Source organism: Triticum urartu, chromosome 7A (genome assembly GCF_056163025.1).
Source record: "Triticum urartu cultivar PI428250 chromosome 7A, HENAU_Tu73, whole genome shotgun sequence".
Lineage (NCBI taxonomy): Eukaryota > Viridiplantae > Streptophyta > Magnoliopsida > Poales > Poaceae > Triticum > Triticum urartu.
The window spans coordinates 81254033-81270665 of NC_141879.1; the positions used below are offsets into that span (position 1 = coordinate 81254033).

The window sequence follows — 16633 nt, forward strand, 5'->3', positions numbered from 1 at the left end:
ACCGCTGGGTTGTCTGGCTCCTACCGCCTCGACTCGAGGGGTCTTTTTCTTGTGTCGGGTTTTGTGGCACTAGTTGCGGTTGTAGAGGCGGTAGTACCGTTTCAGGAGCGGTAGTACCGCCCCTACCACCGCGGTAGTACCGCGTTGGGTCCTGTTCCCTACTAGTCTCCTCTGCGCGGCAGTGCCGCTGGCTGGTGCGGCAGTACCGCTGACCTAGCGGTAGTACCGCCCTCTCTTAGCGGTAGTACCGCCCTGTGCGGGGCTGGTTGGTGGGGGGCAACGGTTGGATTGTTGCCCCCACTATAAAAGGGAGTCCCCTTCTTCTCTTTGACCTACCTCTTCCTCCCCCAAGCTCCATTTATTGCTCAAGCTCCATCAAATGCTCCAAGCTCCATTTTCGCCCGATCTATCTCTCTAGCCAATCAAACTTGTTGATTTGCTCGGGAGTGGTTGAGAAGGCCCCGATCTACACTTCCACCAAGGGATTTTCGATTCCCCCACTCATCCCTAGCGGATCTTGTTACTCTTGGGTGTTTGAGCACCCTAGACGGTTGAGTTCACCACGGAGCCATAGTCCATTGTGGTGAAGCTTCGTGGTTTTGTTGGGAGCCTCCGATTAAGTTGTGGAGATTGCCCCAACCTTGTTTGTAAAGGTTCGGTCGCCGCCTTCAAGGGCACCAATAGTGGAATCACGGCATCTCGCATTGTGTGAGGGCGTGAGGAGAATACGGTGGCCCTAGTGGCTTCTTTGGGAGCATCGTGCCTCCACACCGCTCCAACGGAGACGTACTTCCCCTCAAAGGGAAGGAACTTCGGTAACACATCCTTGTCTTCACCGGATCCACTCTTGGTTATCTCTTACCTTTACTTGTGCAAGCTCTTTAGTGTTACTTCTCTTGCTTGCTTGTTTGCTTGTTGGTATTGCATCATATAGGTTGCTCACCTAGTTGCACATCTAGACAACCTACTTTGATGCAAAGTTTAATTTGATAAAGAAAAGTTAAAAATTGGTAGTTTCCTATTCACCCCCCCCCCCCCTCTAGTTAGCCATATCGATCCTTTCAGCCCTCTCGGCCTCCGCTCCACCCGCCCCGTTAGCCCACACACCCGCTGCCCCACGCCCCTGTAAAACAAAAAGGAAAGAAAAGAAAATAAAGATAAAAAGAATATAGGAAAATAATAATTAAAATAATTATTTAACTTAATTAACCATGTTAATTAATCCTAATTAACTCTGTTTAGTTAGACAAATTAACGAATTAAACTAATTAACTTTGTTTAGTTAATTAGTGTCATTGACAACCGGGGCCCACTATTACTGTTCACTTTGAGTAGTCAAAGCTGACTCGATAGTTAACCAAGTCAATTGGCCCCACCTGCCATATGTTGGATGGGTACACTTCTGGGTGTACCTAGCCTTTTGTTATTTAATATATTTTTTAATATAAATATAAATCCAGGAAATTGGAAAATCATTTAAAATTTTGAAAATTAATATAAAATAAATCGTAGCTCGGATGGAAAAACTTTGTATACGAAAGTTGCTCAGAGCGACGAGACAAATCCGAATATGCAATCCGTTCGTCCATCACACATCCCTAGCATAGCGAACACGCAACTTTCCCCCTCCGATCCGTCTGTCCGAAAACGCGAAACACCGGGAATACTTTCCCGGATGTTTCCCCCTTTGCCAGTAGCACCTAGTACTGTGTTAGGTCACCCCTAGCACCGCGTATTGCCATGGTATGCTTTGTGATGCTTTGATTGTTCTGTTATTTATTGTGTTCCCCCTTCGTTACTTCTTTTCGGTAGACCCCGAGACCGCGGTTGAACCAGTGATTGACTACTTCGCCTTCGAGGGTCCGTGTCTGTCTGCAGAGCAACCAGGCAAGCCCCCCTTTGATCAACCCGATATCGCCTATTCTTCTCTCTACTACTTGCATTAGAGTAGTGTAGCATGTTACTGCTTTCCGATAATCCTATCCTGATGCATAGCCTGTCTTTGCTACTACTGTTATTACCTTTACCTGCAATCCTAAATGCTTAGTATAGGATGCTAGTATTCCATCAGTGGCCCTACATTCTTGTCCGTCTGCCATGCTATATTATCAGGCTGTGATCACTCAGGAGGTGATCACGGGTAAATACTTATATACATAATATGTGAAACCTATGGTGACTAAAGTCGGGTCGGCTCGTAGAGTACCCGCAAGTGATTTCGATGTGGGGGCTGAAGGGGCAGGTGGTTCCATCCAGGTAGTGGTGGGCCTGGTTTCCCGACGGCCCCTGACTGTTACTTTGTGGCGGAGCGACAGGGCAGGTTGAGACCACCCAGGAGAGAGGTGGGCCTGGCCCTGGTCGGCGTTCGCGGTTACTTCAAAATAACATGCTTAACGAGATCTTGGTGTTTGATCTGAGTCTGGCCACTGGCCTATACGCACTAACCAACTACGCGGGAACAATTATGGGCACTCGACGTCGTGGTATCAGCCGAAGCCCTCTTGACGTCAGCAACTGAGCGGCGCGCGCCGGGTTGGACCGCGTAATGCAACTTCCTTTGTAATGGAGGTTGCTAGGTCTACTCACCGGCCGCCCTCGCAACGTGCAGGTGTGCGATGGGCCCAGACCCCTGCACGCATAGGATTTAGACCGGCGTGCCGACCTCTCTATTGTGCCTAGGTGGGGCTGCGACGTGTTGATCTTCTGAGGCCGGACATGACCCAGGAAAGTGTGCCCGACCAAAGGGGATCAAGCGTGTTGGGTTATGTGGTGCACCCCTGTAGGGAAGTTTATCTATTCGAATAGCCGTGTCCCTCGGTAAAAGGACGACCCGGAGTTGTACCTTGATCTTATGACAACTAGAACCGGATACTTAATAAAACACACCCTTTCAAGTGCCATATACAACCCGGTGATCGCTCTCTCACAGGGCGACGAGGAGAGGGTCGCTGGGTAGGATTATGCTATAAGATGATACTTGGTTAACTTACCATCTACTCTCATCTACTTCTTCAAGATGGAGGCTGCCAGAAGCGTAGTCTTCGATAGGACTAGCTATCCCCCTCTTATCCTGGCATTCTGCAGTTCAGTCCACAGATACTACCCATTTCGTTGATACCAATGCATATGTATTTTAGATCCTTGCTTGCGAGTACTTTGGATGAGTACTCACGGTTGCTTAATTTGCTATTTCTTTTTCCCCCTTTCCCGGTTATTACGATCATATGATGGAGTCCAGGAGCCAGAGGATCCTGAGGATAATTCTACGTGGAGTTCGACTTCGAGGAGTAGTTTAGGAGGGTCCCAGGCAGGAGGCCTTGCCTTTTCGATGTTGCTACTTTTGTGCTAGCCTTCTTAAGGCTAACTTGTTTAACTTATATCTGTACTCAGATATTGTTGCTTCCGCTGACTCATCTATGATCGAGCTCTTGTATTCGAGCCCTCGAGGCCCCTGGCTTGTAATATAAAGCTTGTATTATTTTAATTTGTGTCTAGAGTTGTGTTGTGATATCTTCCCGTGAGTCTTGGATCTTGACCGTACACATTTGCGTGTATGATGTATGGTCAAATCAAGGGCGTCACACCGTGGTCGCAGCCAGTTATACCCCTTGTTTCAACTATCCGCTACGAAGGGTGAAGGGGCATGTCATGTCACCCAACTCCACAACCACATAGTTAGCCAACAGTAATAACCTTCCGTCCAGACTCGTCATACGTTGGATGGTCGACTTCACCCAACGCCAAGAAGATTATCAACATGAACATGCAAAGAGGATAGTAAATCCTAATATCAAACATCCTTTTACACACTAGCGTTCATCCATACCCTGGGAACAAAGGGTCTACTCACACATGGAAACAACAATCATCAAATAAATGGTAAATGGATACATGGATGAATAGATCAACCGATACACCGAAGGATCCATTAGGGTTTTTGGTGTTGCAAATGATAAGGATGTGGATGATGATGATGATGATGATGACGGCGATGATGAAGATGATGATGATGACTGTGTTCCCCTCGCGATGAGAAGGATCCCTTCCTTCTTCTTGTTGATCCCCTTGCCAAATGAGCTTCGACGGCTAGGGTTCTACCTTCGGGATGAGTTTCTGGAGGCTCTGAACGCCTGATCCCTGATCCACTCCGACGGGGTGAAAATAGTTGATCTTTCAGAGGTGGCGTCGCACCAAACGACCACTCATGCGAGCGCTCGCGGGCGCATGGAACTCCGTCATTCGTTCTGGAAGCGCAACGACGACGGTTTCTTCAGCCTTCTTTTATGGAAAGTGTTTATCACCTTTAATACGTGATTTCGCTGCCATTTTGAGGGATTTTCTCCAATAAATGAATATTGCTCCATAAACCTTAACCTGAGGGATTATCAACAAAAAGAAGTGCGCAAACGCAGTAAAATTTCACAAAGTCTACCTAGTAGGCACAAAATAACGGTGAAATAGGTCTAATAATTTGGACTCGTCAGTGGGGTCACTCACCCGCAGTATGCGGGTGATATCATGATTATAGTAGAGGGCTCTAACCTGAACATCGTTAACCTGAAGTTTCTCCTCTTGTGTTTCGAAGAAATGTCTACGCTGGAGATTAATGTTGACAAGAGGAGGTGGCCGTCATGGGATATTCTGAGGCCGAGCAGTAGTGGATCGTGGACAACCTGAATTGGTGGTTGGCCACCTTCCCCATAGTGTATTTGGGGATGCGACATTCTAACTCGAAGGTTCTTCTTAGCGCATTCGACCCTCTTATGGGGAAGGTCGCTGCGCGGGCCAAACCGCGGCATGGATGGTGTACCTTCAAGGGAAGTAAGACTATATTGATTTATTCTAATCTCTACAGCTTCCCCATGTATATGATGGGGATGTATATTCTTCTGGAGGAAGTGCATAGTTTCGTTCGATAAGGACCTCTCCCAGTTCTTCTGGCAAGTGATGAACGACTGACAGAAGTACCACATGGTGAAGTGGGCAGACATTTTCCTGCCCAAGGAACTGGGTGGGTTGGGCATCCTTGCCTCCCGTCGTATGAACGTCGCCCTCATGCTTTAGGTGAGTCTGGCAGATCATCCGTGGGGAGGGGGCGTTATGGCTACAGCTTCTTCAGGCATAGTATCGTCAGGGCATGCCACTTCTAGCTTGCAATCGCATGGAGGGCTCCCAGTTTTGGAAATCGACCTAGAAGATTAAGCATGAGATTCGCATGGGGTTGTCCTTCTCTATTGGCAATGACAAAGGGGTCATGTTTTGGTTAGATCAATGGGTGGAAAGAACCTCTCTTTGCAAGCAGTTCCAAACCTGTTTGGCATCTGCGTGGATCCCATGTGCCTAGGAACCTAGGGGGAGTGGCCAAGATGACAGAGAAGTTCAAGGTCATCATGGCAAAGAAAGAGGAGGCGGCTGCCAAATGCAATGACATGAAGGAGGAGAAGAAAGCATATGGGGTTGACATGTTCATGGTGATTCAAAACAAAATCTTAAGCTCGAGGAGCAAGAGATTGCTATCGGGACTGAAGCCGAGGTGCAAAAGATGGTGTTGGTGAAGACAGCGGCTTGAATCCCGATGTAGTGAAATTCATTGAAGAGTATGGTGCTAGCATGTACAAACGCTTTGCGCAAAAGGAGTGTAAAAATTAGGCCGAAACTTGAGGTCTTTGACATGAATAGCTGGATTGAGGGCTTTTCGGATTGATGGGCGTATAAAACTTGATGAACATCTGGTGCTTTTGGTAGTAGTTGCATTTGTTTGTAATTATTTTAATTGTATGGTTGAATTGCTATTGGTCTAGATAAAATTTGTCAAAGGGAGGAGGCCGGACAAGGGTGAACATTTGGTGACTCTGATTGGATGGCCTTCGCCCCGCGGGGTGTCCACGGACATGTATCTGCAAAGATATTTGGTGATGTCAATTAGATGGTCTGTGTTGGAGATGCGTTCGTGCGCTATGAAGGAAGACTCGTGATTTGATATTGATTTTCTATATGTGCTATGTTTTTCTAGGATGATGTGTGTGTGCTCTGTTTGTTTATCCCAGCATGCTTCATCTTTATCCATGTATGAATCTTCATCACCGGAGCGTGATCCCTAGGGACACTAGGGGCTTCAGTAGGTTTGTCACCTTACATCATTAAATCAAATCTGGCTTTTTTCTACACCGTTAATCAATTCAATATTATATTCAACCATATGCAAAGAACATCCTACATTGATCCAATAAAGGATCCAAATAGGGCTAAATTTTGATTTTAAGAAGATATCAAATATACTCTCTCTGGTCCTTTTTACTCCACATATTATAAGATTTGTCTAAACTCAAACTTCGTAAAGTTTGACCATATTTATAAAAACATATCAACATCTACAATATTAAAGTTATAAAACACTAATGATATTGATTTCGTATTGTGTGTGTTGTTAGTTTTTTCTATAAAGTTGGTCAAACTTTACAAAATCATATGTACAGAGTAAAAAGGGCCGGAGGGAGTATTTAAGAGAGTGATCTCCACTATTTCTAATTAGCTCAACATGTGTTCTTCCACATCATCCTTTGTAGCATATCTTTCTCTAGCCAGATCCTCCATTTTGTCGTCCTTGCTCTTGAGAGTTGAGACTATCACATATGCGAGGATTCTCGTACAGGGGAGGTTCTGGTTGTACCCTCATATCAGTGTACCCTTTATTCTTACGTCCATTTTTATGTCAAAGTTCGTGTAAGCAAACTTCTCTTTTTAGTTTCTTCCAAATAAAAGAGCATTTGAACTCGAAACTTTGCAGATCAACATCACACAAATACTACCATGTGCAGAAATGTTTTTGGTGTTTTTTTGGCACAATATAATTATTAAAAAATGATAGAACTTGTTCGAAATATAGAAGTTAACAAATTTATCTTTCTTGAAAAATCGTAAAAAAAATATACATGGAGTGGCAGTTGTGTATATTTGACCAGCAAAATTTCAATGTCAAAATGTTGTCCTGTTTGGAAGAGAGAGACAATGAAGAGAAATTTCTATATAAGGATAGCACGAATCTTGACGCAAACTAGACCGAATGGTCTAGATAGAGGGTATGGTGGTATTGTGGTACAACAAATGCACACTCGCCTTGTCCAATTTCTCTGGATGTGAAGCTCCAACTGCAGCTAGTTCAACTTTGTCCCAAAGGATTCACATGTATCCTGGCTCAGTTCGCAGGTCACTTGTTCCTCATCGTCATCTAAACCGGCATCTCTGTTGTTAACATTGACATTTTCGCTCATCAACGACATCAGTTTGAGATCCCAGCACCTCATTGTTGTCTTTGATCATTTGCTCTGCAGCACCGCATGCTGCCTCTTCACCCCCAACTCTTGCATATGTTTCTCTTCGAGAGCCAATTGGGACACTCAATCGGATCTTGAGAATTGTGGGAGACAGTTCTCATCACCTCAACATTTCTTTGGTGGCATGAACTAGTTGCCAACTTGCCATGCATGCCATCTTGTGTTCATGTCTTCATATTTTGCTTTAGAGACAGGCTACCCACGTCCTTCTAAACATCGAGTACATGCTTTCTAGCAGAAGTACGCTGAACCTGAGTTTGGTAGAAATCAGTTTCTCTCCACGAGAGAACCTTCGGCAGAGTTTGTTGTGTTGCATAGGCGTTCATCGGACGACACAAACCCACACCGATACTATCTCACTCTAGCCCCGGCCGGCTGGCCAGAATCAATCGACAGCATCTGCATCTCGATGTCAATCAAATAATTAACTTGCGTGGCAGGAGATGCATGAGCGCTGTACGTGCGCGTGCTCCACGAGGCCACCATAATAACGCGTGCTCCACGAGTAGTACCATCCAGCAGTGACCAATTTCCAACATAAAATGATGTTGCTGTAAAAAGACTCCCGCTTCCTCCCTGTCCTGCCACTTGGTTACGTGTATATATAGGCCGGCCATGCCAACCATGCATGGCGTACGCTGGACTAGATCTCACGGTCACCACCCCTGGAGCACGCACGGTGGCAGCCTAGCTAAAGGAGTGTGAGTGACAGCCGACGCATAGGCATGGGGATGGCGCATGTCGCCGTCCTGGCGGCGGTGCTGGCCATGGCGGCAACGGCGAGCGCCTCGCCGGAGGCGGGGGTCCAGCCGCTGTCCAAGATCGCCATCCACAAGGCCACCGTCGAGCTGCACGGCTCCGCGTACGTGCGCGCGAGTGCGCTGCTGCTCGGCGACGGCGACCAGCAGGTTTGTATGTAAAGCTAACTGTTTAGCTAGTTTATGGGTTGGATCTTACATCCAGGAGGACAAAGCAAGCAAAATATTTTGAGATACAAAGGACATGTTATATTGTTATACAGAGTGAACCTGGATAGATACTTCGTGATGGCGCTTGGGTATGAATAAAGTTTCAAATGTTCTATCTCAACCAAGATATAAAAACTAAAGAATACCTAAGCAACTCAAAATTTTGAGCTGCCTCTCACAGGAAGGAGACACTACAATTAATGGTCACTGTGAATAATGTAATCTCTTCCGATCCCAAGATGCACACAGAGCCAGATACTTTGTGATGGTTCTTGGATATCTGAATAAAGTGTGGAATGTTCTATCTGAGCCAAGATAATAAAACAAGATAAAATGTAAGCAACTCAGAATTTTGAGCTGCCTGTGACAGGAAGGAGACACTGCAACGGTCACTGTGGAATACGGCTGGCAAAACCCCGCCACCGACGACTGGATCGCCGTCTTCTCCCCCTCCGATTTCATGTAACTATGATCGCACCTCCTTGGCACCATATCATATATCGACCGATGTATATGACGGATTTGCTATCGTGTGTCTCTGACTCGTGTACGCATGCAGCTCGGGCTCGTGCCCTAACCCACGGAGGTACCCCACCGAGCCGCTGCTCTGCACGGCGCCTATCAAGGTCCGTCGATTAGCTGACCAAGAAATTTTCTTGAGATTTCATCACCTCACCATGATTGAGCTGAATCGATCTCTGTGTGTGTGGTGTGACTTGTGAGTGCAGTATCAGTACGCCAACTTCTCGGCGAACTACCTCTACTGGGGCAAGGGCACCATCCAGTTCCAGCTCATCAACCAGCGCTCCGACTTCTCCTTCGCCCTCTTCACCGGCGGCCTCGAAAACGTACGCAACCACAGCTAGCTAGTTCCATGGTTGTACCTTGCATGTGTCCCTGTCACGATCTCAACTGCTAGCCCTACGTGAACGCCGTGCCTTCAATTTTTTGCAGCCGAAGCTGGTGGGGTTGACGAAGCTGTCGCCGTTCAAGAACCCCAAGGCGCCGGTGTTCCCGCGGCTGGCGCAGGGCAAGACCCACGACGAGATGGCCGTGACCTGGACCAGCGGCTACGACGTCGGCGACGCCTACCCGTTCGTGGAGTGGGGCATGGTCACCTCCGGCACCGGCGCCGGGAACCCCACCCGCTCCCCCGCCGGCACGCTAACCTTCAACCGCGGCAGCATGTGCGGCGCGCCGGCGCGGACGATCGGGTGGAGGGACCCGGGGTTCATCCACACGGCGTTCATGCGGGGCCTGTGGCCCAACAAGGAGTACTTCTACAAGATCGGGCACGAGCTCCCCGACGGGACGGTGGTGTGGGGCAAGCCCTACACCTTCCGGGCGCCGCCGACGCCGGGGCAGAGCTCGCTGCAGCGCGTCATCGTCTTCGGCGACATGGGGAAGGCGGAGAGGGACGGGTCGAACGAGTACGCCAACTACCAGCCGGGGTCGCTCAACACGACGGACGCGCTGGTTAGAGACCTGGACAACTTCGACATGGTCTTCCACATCGGCGACCTGCCCTACGCCAACGGCTACATCTCGCAGTGGGACCAGTTCACCGCGCAGGTCGCCCCCATCAGCGCCCGGAAGCCCTACATGATCGCCAGCGGCAACCACGAGCGGGACTGGCCCGACACCGGCGGCTTCTTCGACGTCGAGGACTCCGGCGGCGAGTGCGGCGTGCTCGCCGAGACCATGTACTACTACCCGGCCGAGAACCGAGCAAACTTCTGGTACGTACAAAAAATCGAATCATACGTAGCAAAGCTCATAGCTATACTAGGAAACCACAGGTGATGGGTTTCAGACGAACTGAATGGCGAAATGGGTTGTGAATTACAATCGTCTCAAGGTACAAGGTGGACTACGGGATGTTCCGGTTCTGCGTGGCGGACTCGGAGCACGACTGGCGGGAGGGGACGCCGCAGCACAAGTTCATCGAGGAGTGCCTCTCCACGGTGGACCGGAAGCACCAGCCATGGCTCATCTTCACGGCGCACCGTGTGCTCGGATACTCCTCCAACAAGTGGTACGCTGAGCAGGGCTCCTTCGAGGAGCCCGAGGGGCGGGAGAGCCTGCAGAAGCTGTGGCAGCGGCACCGCGTCGACCTTGCCATCTTCGGCCACGTGCACAACTACGAGCGCACCTGCCCGCTCTACCAGAACCAGTGCGTCACCGGCGAGCGGAGCCGCTACTCGGGCACCATGAACGGGACCATCTTCGTGGTGGCGGGCGGCGGCGGCAGCCACCTCAACGGCTACACCAGCGCCGTCCCCAAGTGGAGCGTGTTCAGGGATAGAGACTACGGCTTCACCAAGCTCACGGCCTTCAACCACTCCTCGCTTCTGTTTGAGTACAAGAGGAGCAGTGATGGCAAGGTGTATGACAACTTCACCATCCACAGGGACTACCGCGACGTGCTCGGCTGCGTGCACGACAGTTGCTTCCCCACCACCCTTGCTACCTGATGGCTCGGTCCAGCCATCATGGAGCCAACCGGCGACTAATAAAGATAGTTGGTCCTGTATTTTCTGAATGTCCCAGGTGTGCGCCTATTGTGCTCTCTGTTCTTCGCAGTATGTTGCGCTGGAGTGTGGAGGTTTTTTGTTGTTGTTGCTGCTGTTGAACTGCACTGCCAGACGCTTGTGTTCCCAGAGATTATGTTGTTTTCTGAATGTCCCACGCTCGCTTTCACTGATTTTTTTTCCTTCTCTCTGAGAACCATAGATGGAAATAATAAATCGCTAGTGGTTTTTTTTGGTTTTTTGTTGCATAATATGAGAAGAAAATAAAAGTGCTTGAAATAGGATTTGAACCTAGGTCTATGCAATAGCGGTTGAGCCTAATGACCAACTAAACCAACTTTTGTTGTTGTCTATTGTAGACAAACAATGCTATCTGAACCTTTCTTATTTCTGCCATATCAGAAAAAAAAAAAGTTTGGCTTGGTAACTTTGGCATGACCAGCGTGATAACTATGGTATGAGCAACATGATAAGGCTGGTAACTACAGTACGAGAAGGTTAAGGCATGGGGAAGTATGGCAATTTAACACGGGAATTACTGGTGAAAATGTTTCAAAAACTTTTCCCCCTTGGATGAAAGATAACATGGTGTTTAAAACGTAAGATATTAGTTATCAAGTCTGTGATATCATGCTTTTTACACAGAAATTCCCGGGTGTATGTTTTTCAACAAATAAATCTGGTCAAAAATTACAGTGGCATTTCTATGGGAGTTATCAACTTTGTATGTGTCTGTTACCATGCTATTTACATAGAAATTACCGGGGTTGCCCCCCCCCCTCCCCCCTCACCACAGTCGCCACATTTACCAGGATCGGGTACATAAGTTATTAGGTCTACCATGTATGAGTTATCATGTTTTTTGCACAAAAGTTACCGTGGCATGTTTCAGCGACTTGCCCCACCCCCACCCTCGCCGACCAAGTTATCAGGACCGGGGTACATAAGTTATTTGGTCTACCATGTTTGAGTTATCATGTTATTTGCACAGAAGTTACCGTGGTATGTTCCAACGACTCCCCCCACCCCCACCCTCGCCGAAGTTATCGACAAAGTTTCTAGGACCGGCGCACATAAGTTATCGGGTCTATGAAATGTGACTTACCATGTTGTTCACACGAAAGTTACCGGAGGATATTTCATCACCCCCCCCCCCCCACGGGGGGGGGGGGGGGGGGGGGGGGGTCGGTAAAGTTAGCAGGAACCGGGTACATAAGTTAGCAAGTCTGTGATGTGTGAGTTACCGCTATTCACAGAAAACACACCCCGGGGGGGAGGGGGGGAGTTATATTTCATCAACTCTTTCTCCATTCTTTCCAAAGTTAACATGGCGTTCGTATGTACATGAGTTATCGAGAGTATGTTTAGAGCAAAAAAAAATCTGGGGTCACAATTACCATGTTGTTCAATAAATTACCGGATGTATGCTTTTCAACAACTTTTTTTCCCGGGTCAAGAAAGTTATCGCGTCTAGGCTCGGTAACTTATCAGGTCTGCTATATGTATATACCAAGTTATTTACACATGAGTTACCGAAGGTGTTTTTCCAACAAAAAAATAGCAGGCTTAAAAAGTTACCATGTTTCAGCTAATTAAGTTACCAGCTAAGCGCTGCGTATATTACCATGCTCGGGATAGATGGCAAGAACCACTAAATTTGGAGCAAATCTCGCCCAACCCAGCAAATTACGATTTCATTTTGTCGAACTAGTTCACTCAACTAGAAACATGTAAAACCAAGACAAACAACATTAGTTAGCGGGTTGGTCTGTGCGTGCTGAAATTTTAAGGGGTTGTGGGCTCGAGTCCTAGTACTCGCAAATTATTTATTTTTCATTTTTTTTCCATCGAAACCAGCATCCACCAGAAACGGGATAAGTGGGAGGTGGAGATCACGGGCGGGATAAGCGGGATGTGGGAGATCACGTGATTAGCGGGAAACAGTGGACGCAAGAAAGAACAGATCGGAAGGCGCGGTCAATCGTAGGATTCAGATCCAACGGCGCGCGATTCGTGCGGATCTGTTTCAAACTGACAGTCGGTAGGAATTTAGCATTCTCGTTTAATAAAAGCCGGGCTGACATAACCTATTTTTTCTTGTGTTCCCGGTGTTGTTGAACTGCACTGCATATCCCCACCTATATTTATTTGTTTGAAATGCACCTGTCTTTGCACTAGCTACTCATTCAAATTAATTTATTGTTACTAATTTATTATTTCCCCTGCCCAGGCATCTTCTAGCAAAACCAAGCTAATTTTTTTAAATAATACATTTTTTATTAATTTACATAAATATTACGCCCAAAAAATAATTTTTAAAAATAATACACCGTCGGCCCGCAGCAGGCCGAGTGGATCTAGTCGGCGATCCTATCGGCTTGCAGCTGGCCGATTGGCCTATCGGCCACCAGTTCAGGTCCAGTCTGTCAGTAGTGGGCCGACAGGGCTAATTGGCCTGCTGTGGGCCAACAGGGACTAATTGGCCTGCTGTGGGCCGACATGGACTAATTGGCCTGCTGTGGGCCGACAGATGCATGCCACCACTTTTGTCCCGAACGATCCCCGGATTTTTTTATAAACTATGACGTATTTCACGCAACCCATTCCCGTAATATTTTCCCGCCATATGTTCGTGCCAACTCTTTCCCGCCATATGTTCACGTCAACTCTTTCCCGCCACCCGTTTCCCGCCATATGTTCGCGCCAACTCTTTCCCGCCACCCGTTTCCCGCCATACCGCAGTCGTTCTTTCCCGCCATTTTCTCATCCCTACCTATAAAACCCCCTTCAGACAGAGGAGGATAAGCATTCCAGTGTAGTGTAGTTGAGATGTCCCATTATCCTTTCGATCGTAGTTTTCACCCTGAGATGAGCAGGACTCTTCTGAGGCTAGCTACCGATTTCAGGATGGACAATAGGATAGTTCCATGGGACGAACTCACCGGTAGTGACACCATAATGAATGAGTTGGCTCACGAATTACGTATGTCTGGGTGGCCTGAAAGGACCTATGAGGAGGTACGTATAGAACTTCTTAGGTTGCATGCAAGGTGGAAGAAGATAGTGGAGCCGGAGAGTGAAACTTTCAGAAGGACTGCAGAAAAGCATCCATTTTTATGGACTGAGGAGAGCGAGGACGAAGATGATATCTTCATGCCGCCGCTTCCGGGTTCTGCATCGTCAAAGAGCAAGAGTTTTGCATCGTCCAAGGCAATAGTACTGCATCCTCGAAGGGCAAGAGTTCTGCATCGTCCAAGGGTAAGAGTTCTGCATCCTTGAAGGGCAAGAGTTCTGCATCGACGGAGGATGACGATGATGACTTCATGTAGTTTTTATGATGTATGTTGTAAGTTTAGTCGTACGTACCGTTAATTTAGATGTAGTTCTATCTAGTTGTTTATACTGTCTTGTTGTACGAGCATTATGTTCTATCTAAATATGATGTTGTAGTTCGGATAACAGAGTACTAAAATAGAGTAGGCATATGTCTCATACATAAGTACATAGTCATTTGTCTCATACATAGAATAGACATAAGTCTCATACATAAGTAGATGGTCATGTCTCTACTGATAGATGGAAGCGTCAGTGACGACGTCTGGCCTGGCGGGGAGGCGGATCTGAAAGCGGCGACCATCCCAACCTGTTAGGTGGCCTAATGTTACGAGGAGGAATTTCAGACTCTCCCTGGTCATGCTGTGTATCCTGTGTGGGGCCTGGTAGAGGAGTCGAATACATGTTCATCCACTGGGTGTGCTGCGACATCTGAGCATGTATGTTCTCCTCGGGATGTTGATCACTCCCCCACGTATCGTGTGATGCTGACATAGACGCATGATATCCGTAGGCTCCTACACGATGAAACGTTTAGTCATGAAGAATGAGGTCGCCTCAATTAATATTGAAAACAATAAAAATGAAGACACTTACCTGCTGGTTGTGACGGCTGCTCTGGCTCAAACACGAAGCTCGACGAAGGACCGTGCTGCTGTGGCTGTGGAGAAAACACGAAGCTCGACGTGGGGCCATAGTGTTGTGGTTGCTGCCACGTTGAACTGCCAGGTTGGTCAGGACGGGGTGGCCTGATTGTCGGCTGATGTGCTAGACGTGGACGTGGTTGATGTCGGTGCATGGAGTGATGCGGTTGCTGCTGCTGGTGCTGAACAACGTCGGTTCTCCGGGTGCACGTGATAGCCTCGTACACAGTCCGTATCTTGTTCTGAATTCGTTCCAAGAAGGGCTGTAGCACTGGACGATGTTGAAGAAGAGGTCCAGACGACAGTGATCGTCCAAAGGTGGTCACGTCCTCGTAGAGTTCGTGTGTCAAAGTAGCCTGCAAATTTCCATGACGATTAATAATGTATGTCTCTTGCACGTCAAAGTATGTGACAACATTACTTAAAGAAAATATATCTTACCACGTACTGCCTAGAGCCCGAAGTATCATAGCTCGGGTACATATCCGACGGAGTAGGATCCGGTATCTCCTCTGAGTGGGAGTGCTCAACGATGTGTAACCGTGTTCCGGGCGCGATTGAATTCATTGAGCTCAAAATTGTGATTGTCGTGCCATAGATGTGTGTTTGCTGTCTCCCATTCTATAACATACGGCTCTAGTCTAACTAGCCAGTCAACAGTTGTCCTGGTCATGCCCTTCCTTGTCGTCCTAAAATTGTGGTGTGTGTTCAACATTTACCTAAAGCTTCAAATAGAGTATTATGAAAGATAATGCAACATTGAAAAACTAGTTAATACCTATGGATGTGTGCTGGCACCGGGTTCTCTATAGGGAGAGGCAGCTCCAACTGCAGAAGACCAAATTGCCTCATAACCCTTTGTTGTGCCATCTCCTCGACGAAGACATCGAAGATGATCTTTGATTTTGTCATCCAGTAATCTCGGTCCCTTGTGCATAGCACAGACAGACCACCAGGGTATCTCGCTTGTATGGCTGCTTCCGTGTAGGGCTACCAGATGACCTCGGTGTACGCATCAAACTGCTCGTTCAATGCTGTGTATGCCTTCCTGGTCTGATCACTAGCAAAGCGTCTCTGCAGAAAACAAAAGTTAGTAGCCACTAGCATCGAACTATCTCTTGTGCAAAAAAAAGTTGCATTAAACTATAACACGGTGCATACCTCGCGACGTGTCCAACACAGACCGAAAGTAGGCGTGTCGATGCCGTCAGCATCAAACATGGCGTCTATAGGCTCACGAACACGTACATTTGGTCGCCCTATAGAGAACCTCTCCCACGACCATAGTTGTAGGAATAGAGGGCATCCAAGAAGGGCTGGCTTTCTCGATGTAAGCTGGCAACCGTTGCACATACCTCGGTATGTAGCCGCTAAGACCGCCGAACCCCAACTTCTCTGTCTGATCTGATCCGCCGTCTGAGCGCTCGCTATCTCGAGTGCCATAGGGATGTAGAGCGCGCTAATAGTGGTGACATGGTTCTCTGTGAACATCACCTTGCCGAAAAGCCACATCAAGTAGGCCTCCAGGCTCCGAGTGATCTGTTCCGCAGTCAACAGCGCCCGGAAGTTTTGGATCTGCATTAAGCAAAGAGAAAGTTTTAGTTAGCCGCAGTTATTTTCTGTAAAACCATATGCACGATAACTTGAAGATAAGAGGTTGGGGAAATTACCCGGAAATTGAGCAACTACTCATACTTAGGTTCGTGATGCTCCCATACCGGATCTGGAGCATCCGGAAAAACACCATGAAAATGTTGTGTAAGGGCTCGCTCCCAACTAGCCGGTGCGTCCAACGGTCCTATAGCATGACCTGCCAACGGTAG

The 16633-nt window shown here is 47.8% G+C and overlaps 1 protein-coding gene and 1 pseudogene across 2 annotated transcripts; one reads left to right on the forward strand and one right to left on the reverse strand.

Annotated features, from left to right (window-relative positions):
• Positions 1-7952: 7952 nt before the first annotated feature.
• LOC147957993 (nucleotide pyrophosphatase/phosphodiesterase-like) lies at positions 7953-10978 on the forward strand. The gene is made up of 6 exons (XM_087534619.1): positions 7953-8242; positions 8673-8764; positions 8862-8928; positions 9031-9150; positions 9257-10041; positions 10161-10978. Exons 1-6 carry the CDS (start codon positions 8060-8062, stop codon positions 10774-10776), a joined length of 1863 nt encoding a protein of 620 aa, XP_087390745.1. The 5' UTR covers positions 7953-8059; the 3' UTR covers positions 10777-10978.
• Positions 10979-14298: 3320 nt separating this feature from the next.
• Positions 14299-16374, reverse strand: LOC147957994 (serine/threonine-protein phosphatase 7 long form homolog; annotated as a pseudogene). Its single transcript, XR_015611782.1, has 5 exons — positions 15972-16374; positions 15589-15884; positions 15252-15499; positions 14764-15166; positions 14299-14684 (listed from the first exon to the last, which is right to left on the reverse strand). The product of XR_015611782.1 is annotated as a serine/threonine-protein phosphatase 7 long form homolog (transcript).
• Positions 16375-16633: the final 259 nt, after the last annotated feature.

Excerpts from the sequence above, each read along its gene's own strand:
- LOC147957993 (XM_087534619.1), top strand. The coding sequence starts at position 8,060 with ATGGGGATGGCGCATGTCGCCGTCCTGGCGGCGGTGCTGGCCATGGCG. Across the intron at positions 8,243-8,672 it reads TCGGCGACGGCGACCAGCAG|GAAGGAGACACTGCAACGGT; the intron begins GTTTGTATGTAA and ends TGCCTGTGACAG. Across the intron at positions 8,929-9,030 it reads TCTGCACGGCGCCTATCAAG|TATCAGTACGCCAACTTCTC; the intron begins GTCCGTCGATTA and ends TTGTGAGTGCAG.